Source organism: Setaria viridis, chromosome 9 (genome assembly GCF_005286985.2).
Source record: "Setaria viridis chromosome 9, Setaria_viridis_v4.0, whole genome shotgun sequence".
Taxonomy (NCBI): Eukaryota; Viridiplantae; Streptophyta; class Magnoliopsida; order Poales; family Poaceae; genus Setaria; species Setaria viridis.
The window spans coordinates 36,601,321-36,608,450 of record NC_048271.2 but is presented as its reverse complement, the minus strand read 5'-3'; the positions used below and the strand labels follow the sequence as shown (position 1 = coordinate 36,608,450).

At 52.5% G+C, this 7,130-nt stretch overlaps 2 protein-coding genes across 2 annotated transcripts; both read left to right on the top strand.

Annotated features, from left to right (window-relative positions):
• Positions 1-4,950: 4,950 nt before the first annotated feature.
• Positions 4,951-5,331, top strand: LOC117835601 (uncharacterized). Its single transcript, XM_034714955.1, has 2 exons — positions 4,951-5,084; positions 5,142-5,331. Exons 1-2 carry the CDS (start codon positions 4,951-4,953, stop codon positions 5,329-5,331), a joined length of 324 nt encoding a protein of 107 aa, XP_034570846.1.
• A 935-nt stretch (positions 5,332-6,266) lies between these two features.
• On the top strand, positions 6,267-6,638 carry LOC140221195 (uncharacterized). The gene has a single exon (XM_072290509.1). The coding sequence runs from the start codon at positions 6,267-6,269 to the stop codon at positions 6,636-6,638; it is 372 nt and encodes a 123-aa protein (XP_072146610.1).
• The last annotated feature ends 492 nt before the right edge of the window (positions 6,639-7,130 follow it).

Here is a 7,130-nt window from a genome sequence, read left to right as displayed (position 1 = left end):
GAACTGCATCAAAAGCTCTTTCGAGGTTTGTGATGGGAATATTTGTAACCATCGACTGTCGTTGCTCAGCCCGAGTAGCGTTGCGCATCCTTCTTTGGTTTCTTTGATCAGAGGTTTCATTTTGTGGGGCGTCAGCTGTAGACTCATCTTCTGAGATGTTGTCGAGTTGTGCTAATCGCCTGGGGGTTCTGTTCTGGCTAATACACGGGTTGTTACTTTGAGTAATAAAAAGGACTTTCCTATCTGGGTAGTAGCTTCCAGAGCTTGATGTTGCAATCTCTGTGGAACTTTCCTCATGGTTGGAAGTGAGTGGGACACCCTCTTGATATGGGAGGTTGTCTATATGAGCGACAAGGCACGAGTCGTAGTCGCATGCAACAAGAGATGGTCTCAAACCAGGCCAATGTACGAATCTGCCTTGTGACGTTGAAGTTATTACCAGTCCTTGGGCTGGACCAGATAATGGTATCTCTGGTTGATAAACCGAGTCAGAGTCGTCGTCTTTGTCATGCCTGAGTTCGAGTTGAATTTGAGTAAGAAAACCTTGGTGGGCTTCGGCTGCATTGCGGAGTCCGTGCGGAAACCGTTTTGGAGTCGAAGCTTGCTTGGGAAGTGCCTGGGACCGACTAGTCCGAACCGAAGTCGAGTCCGACGCATAGTCGAACTCGAAGTTGTCAACTTTGAAATCTTGGTTTTTTCTGACAAAACCCTCCGATTTCTTCTCCTGGGCGTTGATGATTTGGCGCTGGAACGAACCAGCGCCATCGGCGATGCAGAGCCAGGATCCGAAAATGAAGGTTGCGCCCGCTTCGATGGTGAAGACGGGCTTGATGATGATTGTTGCCATTGAGTTCGTGCTGAGAAACTCGACGAGTGCCCCTACCTGGCGCACCAGCTGTCAGTGTTTCAGACCAGCAACCCGCCTAGGGGGTACCCTAGGTGGTCTATTGTGCGGTAAGGATCGTCGAGAATCAAGGAATCAATGGTGACACAAGGAACACGATTTAAACAGGTTCGGGCCGCTAGATCGCGTAATACCCTACGTCCTGTGTGTTTGTTTGTATTGATCTTGGATGAACTGGGGTTGTTCTGTTTGAGGGGGTCCCTGCCCGCCCTTATATGCACGGGAGAGCAGGGTTACAAATCTGAGTCCTAGTCGAGTACTACTACTGAGTTCTACTCGGTATGGCCCGAGTAGTTTTCCATACACATACTTGACTAGTCCAAGTGGGATACGCCTATCCCTTATCCTAATCATACCTGAGTACGTCCCTTAGTGGGGCGTCCAGGGTCTACTCGTGGACCTGGGATGCATGCCCGATAGGGGCTAAGAGGCAGGGGATGGCAGCGCTAGTGCTTAGAGATCGAGCGGCGGCGGCGCTAGGGCTACAACACGGAAGTTGAAAGAGCAGATGGCAAAGATAAAACAGAAGGGATATTTTCCTCTGTGATTTATAACGGTAGTGCAGTAATAGCAGCAGGAATAAAAGAATATTCAGGTTTAATGGACCCGAAAATTATGCACGTGAGGGATATGGGTATCCCATAGGTCCCTACCGACCAGGACGTGCAGGCCGAGGATATGAAGATACTTGGAGTACATGTCAAGGCAACAAGATAGTTCAAAACAGGCCGGATATTGTGGGATATGTATTGTACTCGAACTCAGATCACCTACCATGTAACGATCGAGTAGATTAGATTCAAACCGACTTGTAACCCTAGGTCATCGAGGCCTATATAAGGTGGCCAAGGGAGCCTCCCAACAGCAACCCAGCGAACCCAACAAACCCCATCATCCGAACCATTCAGCAATACAATCCACCAGCATACAGGACGTAGGGTATTACTCTCTGGATGCTCGAACCTGTCTAAAACCTCTTGTGTCCCTCGTGTTCTCGTGATCACCTTCGAGTTATTAGTTTCACAATCGCCCTTACCAACAAATCAACCACTCGAGTAACCCCCTGGTGGACTGCTGAGCTTATAAATCTGACAGTTAGCGCGCTAGGTAGGAGTGATTGTGAGATCCTCCCCAGCGAGCTCGATCCTCGAGAGCATGAAGGACTACATCGCCAACCCAATCCAGATTCGCTTCGGGACCATGCCGGCGGATTCCGATCCGATCGCTTCTTCTGTCGACTCGGCGTCTTCCGTCAACTCGGGGTTGGATCTGCTCTGACGGGACAAGTTCTCCACCCAAGGATCATCACGCCGCTTGCCCAACAAGTCGGTGATATCTCTCTCTCTCTCTCTCTCTCTCTCTCTCTCTCTCTCTCTCTTCGAGAGGGTTCCAGATCAACTCGCTGTCGGCTCCCTACCTATACCCTCCGACCTCATCGCGGGGCTAGATCACATCAGCAGTAATATTGCTGAGTGCATAGATGTGACTGAGGCGGCACTACGTTCAATAAGGTCGGCGCAAGGTCCAACCCGCGTTCCCTTTGGTCTGCAGAACTCGGCTTTCCAAATCCAGTCTGGAGACCCACCAGAACCCACCCAGTTTCTGGACTGTGGTGAATTCCAGGTGCCCCGCACCATCCTGATGCCAAATCCCCATGGAAGCGATGACGAGAGCAACTCCCCCATGCCAGATCGTGAAGCCTTAGTGGTTTCCATTGATGAACCACCCCAGGATGGTGAAACTCCTTCTCGGGAAGGAGGGCGTAATGCCAGGAACCACAATTGCGTGGCACGGCGCCAACAGGAGCAAGCCAACGCCCAGCAGCAACCTGCTGCCAACATGGAGGCAGCAGGCGACTAGCGCCACCTGCTGCACAACAACTGTGACAACGCTGACAAGGGCAGCGCCCAGGACAGATGTAGGCGCCCTGCACACGCTCGCAATCTACTAGCCGACCTCGAGGAGGCCAGCCACAATGTCTTCGCTAGACCCCAGGCCAACCTGGGGACTGTGTACGCTGACCTGGAAAATCTCCCAGACTCGGACCAAGTCTAACGGATTCACGCGCGACTCCAAGTTGCCAATGCCCAGATCCATGAGTAGGCCAACACCGGACCCGTACACTCTCGCTCCACAGCCACCCGGCACTCCCGGAGCCGATCTGAGCATAGCAGATCCGACCACCACCGAGGCGACCGTGTGGGAGCTCGGATGGAGTCAATCCTAGAAGAAGAGGTGGAGTAGAACGCCAACCCACCTGCCAACGACAATGTCAATAACAACAATTAGCACAACAACAACGACAACTGATGCCATGACAAGAGAGGCAATGATGAGGACCGCACCAACCAGGTCGGCAATGTGATCTCCGTAATGAGCTGCGCGAGCTCCGCAACCACAGCGACCTCCGCCCCGACCTCAACAACCACCACAATGAGCGTGACGAGAACGAGCTCCGCTGCCATGCCAAGTATGACCGCGACTACGGCGCTCCAGGACTCAATCGCGATGCTGAACGTCAGGATTACTGTCATTAGGAGGATGAGTTATGTTGTCGCGCCAACTACGACCACGTGTAAAGCACCCCGAAAGATGCTTATAACCCACCCAAACGTGACAACAGCAGACGCCCTAGGTCTCCACTCGTCGAGTACAACCTCAACGACGACAACGACACAGTGATCGATGGCTTAGCCGCCTTCACGCCTCAGGGCTGTCGACTGGCTGACCACATTCAAGCCGACCATCAATGAAAAGTATGATGGTCGGTCCAACCCCACCATCTGGCTCAAGACGTACAACACCGTGGTGAAAGCCACCAATGGCACCTATGACTAGATGGCCGCCTACTTCCCGGTGGTGATGGGTCCTGCTCTGCTCATGTGGATGGAGAATCTCCCTCCAAACAGCATCGACAGCTGGGGTCAGCTTGCTAGAGCTTTCACTCGGAATTACCAGGCTACCTATAATAGACCTGGCAACACGGAGAAACTCGGCCAAGTCCACCAGAGGTCAGGCGAAACTATCTGGGAGTACGCCAACCGCTTCTTCGAGAACCGCAACAGGCTGGTCGGCGTTCAAGACCATGACATCATTATGTACTTCCACTCTGGCATGATGAATCACACCATTGTCTGCAAGATATATGAGGTTGCCCCTAAGATAGTCGGGCAGATGATGGAAATTGTCAACAAGCAAGCAAACATAGAGGAGGTGGCAAAAGTCAGTTCCAAGGCGTCAAGCATCACCAGAATGACGAGTACGATCAGCCGACCCATGATGAACACCAAACACGACCAGAGCCCCGACTCTGAAAAAGGGCCCCCGAGGTCCTCACTGTTGAAGGTGATCCCGCTAGGCAAACCTCCTTCCTCCGGGAAGAGTTTAATGAAACCCTCAGTGCTCCATGCCCCTTCCACAAGGGCGCACGCCACAATATTCGGAACTACACTGTCCTCAAGAAAGAGCTTGGTGCCTCGGTGAAGTACAAGTGACCCTGCCGCAACAACTACCAATAGGACGACCACAAGCGCGACTACCGTCGCCGTGATGAACGCAACGACCACGACAATCGCCGCTACGGCGACCGCTACAATGACGACCACGACCGCCACCATGATGACCACAACCATTGCGATGATCATGACAACCGTAGGCGTGATGACCGCGATGACCAAAACCGAGAGGAATGCCGCGACCCGCCACACCAAGATGCCCACCGGCCAGGTGCTGACCAGAATGGGGAGTTCCAGCGACCGGAGTGGTAGGTCAACATCATCGTTGGCGGCCCCAACGCTTTCTGTAGCAACCGCAAGCAAAAGCTATGTGAGCGAGAGGTGCACCTTGTCTCCATACAACCAGTCCAGTATCTATGCTAGTCAGAGCAACCCATAACATTCTCCATGCAAGATCATTGGGTCCACATCCCAGATCCCGAGTCCTACCCGTTGGTGGTCTGCCCGACCATAGACCGGGCCCTACTCCCCAAAGTGTTGATCGACGGCGGCAGTGGCCTTACCATTACCTTCATAGAGACCTTGAACCGCATGGACTTTGACATCAAGTGGCTCCAGCCCTATGAAGAACTCTTCTACGGCATCGTCCCCAGCAAAGGGTCCTACCCGATTGGTGAAGTTATTTTGCCTGTCACCTTTGGCACACAGGCCAACAACAACACGGAGTACCTCACATTTGAGGTGGCAAACTTCAAGACTTCCTACCATGCCATCCTTGGTAGGCCCATGCTAGCAAGGTTTATGGCAATCCCGCACCACACCTACCTCATCCTCAAGATGTCAGCACCAAACGGAATCCTCTCCATCTACGGTGACATCGAGACGTCGAACAAGTGTGACACCAAGGTAGTTCAACTCGTGGAAGCTCTGGAGAACTCGACCAAGGCCACCGCTATGGTGGCTGAGGCCTAGAAGATAGACAAGAACCAGCTCACGATCTCTGAGATGGAGTCGACGTCCAAGGCACTGCAGCCTGACCCCAAGGTCAAGAAGATCTGCCTCGGTCTTGAAGACCCGACCAAGAAGGCCCTCATAGGGGCCGACCTCTTTAAGAAATAGGAACTCGCGCTCACTAGTTTCCTCCAGGAAAACTTGGACATATTCGGGTGGAAGCCATCCGATATGCCCGGTGTCCCTAGGGAGCTGGCTGAGCACTCCTTGGACTTGAGCAAGACTGCACAGCCGGTCAAGCAGAAACTCCGCCGCTTCACCCAAGATCGCAAGGAGGCCATTAGGGTAGAGCTAAACAAGCTCTTAGCTACCGGATTCATCCCCGAATCTAAGCATCCCGACTAGTTAGCAAATCCAGTCCTTGTAAGAAAGAAAACTAGTGAATGGAGAATGTGCATTGATTACACCAACTTGAACAAGCACTGCCCTAAGGACCCCTTCCCTCTACCACGCATCGACCAAGTCATAAACTCTACGGCTGGAAGCATCCTGCTTGGCTTCCTTGGCTGCTACTCGCGCTATCACCAGATCACCCTTGATCCTACCGACCAAGACAAGACGGTTTTCATAACGCCCTTTGGCACTTACTACTACAACACCATGACCTCCATGTTGAAAAACACCGGCGCCACCTACCATAAGGCAATCCAAGGTTGCCTCGCAACACAGCTGCACAGGAACGCCGAGGCCTACGTCGATGATGTGGTGGTCAAGATAAAGAACGAGGAAAGCTTCATACCGACCTCGCAGAGACTTTCAACAGCCTCCAGGCTTACCGCTGGAAACTCAACCCCAGCAAGTGTGTTTTCGGTTTCAAGTCTGGAAAGCTCCTGGGCTTCATGGTCAGCCAGCGTAGCATCGAAGCCAACCCCATCAAGGTGGATGCGATTAGAAACATGGCGAAACCATCTAACAAGAAGGATGTCATGAAGCTTACTTGCATGATGACGGTCCTTAGCCGCTTCATCGGCAAACTTGGAGAAAAAGGTCTGCCCTTCTTCAAGCTCCTCAAAAAGGTAGAAAAATTCGAGTGGGACGACGAGGCTAGCAAGGCACTCGAAGAGCTCAAGTCTTTCCTCACCACTCCTCCTGTCATGACGGCCCCAGCTGACCAAGAAATGTTGTACCTCTACATCTCTACAACAACACATGTTGTCAGCACCGTGCAAGTTGTAGAGCGCCAAGAGCCCGGCCATACACACATGGTGCAGCGATTGGTGTACTATGTCAGCGAGGTCCTCAGCGACTCAAAGATCCGCTACTCATAGGTTTAGAAATTACTCAACGCAGTTCTGATTTCATCAAGAAAGTTGCGCCACTACTTCCAGGCGCACAAGATCCGGGTGGTGTCATCATACCCCATTGGTGAAATCCTTCACAATAGGGACATCAACGGTCGAGTTGTCAAGTGGTCCGTGCAATTCGGCGAGTTCGACCTCAATTTCTGCCCACGCGATCAAGTTGCAGATCAAGGCCAACTTCATGGCCGAGTGGACGGAGATCCAACAGCCGCCCACCCTGGAGAGGCCTTAACACTGGACTTGTACTTCGATGGCGCCCTCAACCTCGAAGGAACCGGTGCAGGGGTCCTCTTTATATCCCCTAAAGATGAGCAACTCAAGTATGTGCTCCAGATCCACTAAAAGGCTACCAACAACAGCGTTGAGTATGAAGCTCTCATCCACGACCTCCGTGTCACCATTACCCTCGGAATCAAACGCATCCTTGCTTATGGTGACTCCAAGGTTGTCATCGAGCAA

Coding starts and splice junctions, on each gene's coding strand:
- LOC117835601 (XM_034714955.1), top strand. CDS start 4,951: ATGGACTTTGACATCAAGTGGCTCCAGCCCTATGAAGAACTCTTCTAC. Junction 5,085..5,141: donor CAGGCCAACAACAACACGGA/GTACCTCACATT, acceptor CATCCTTGGTAG/GCCCATGCTAGCAAGGTTTA.
- LOC140221195 (XM_072290509.1), top strand. CDS start 6,267: ATGGCGAAACCATCTAACAAGAAGGATGTCATGAAGCTTACTTGCATG.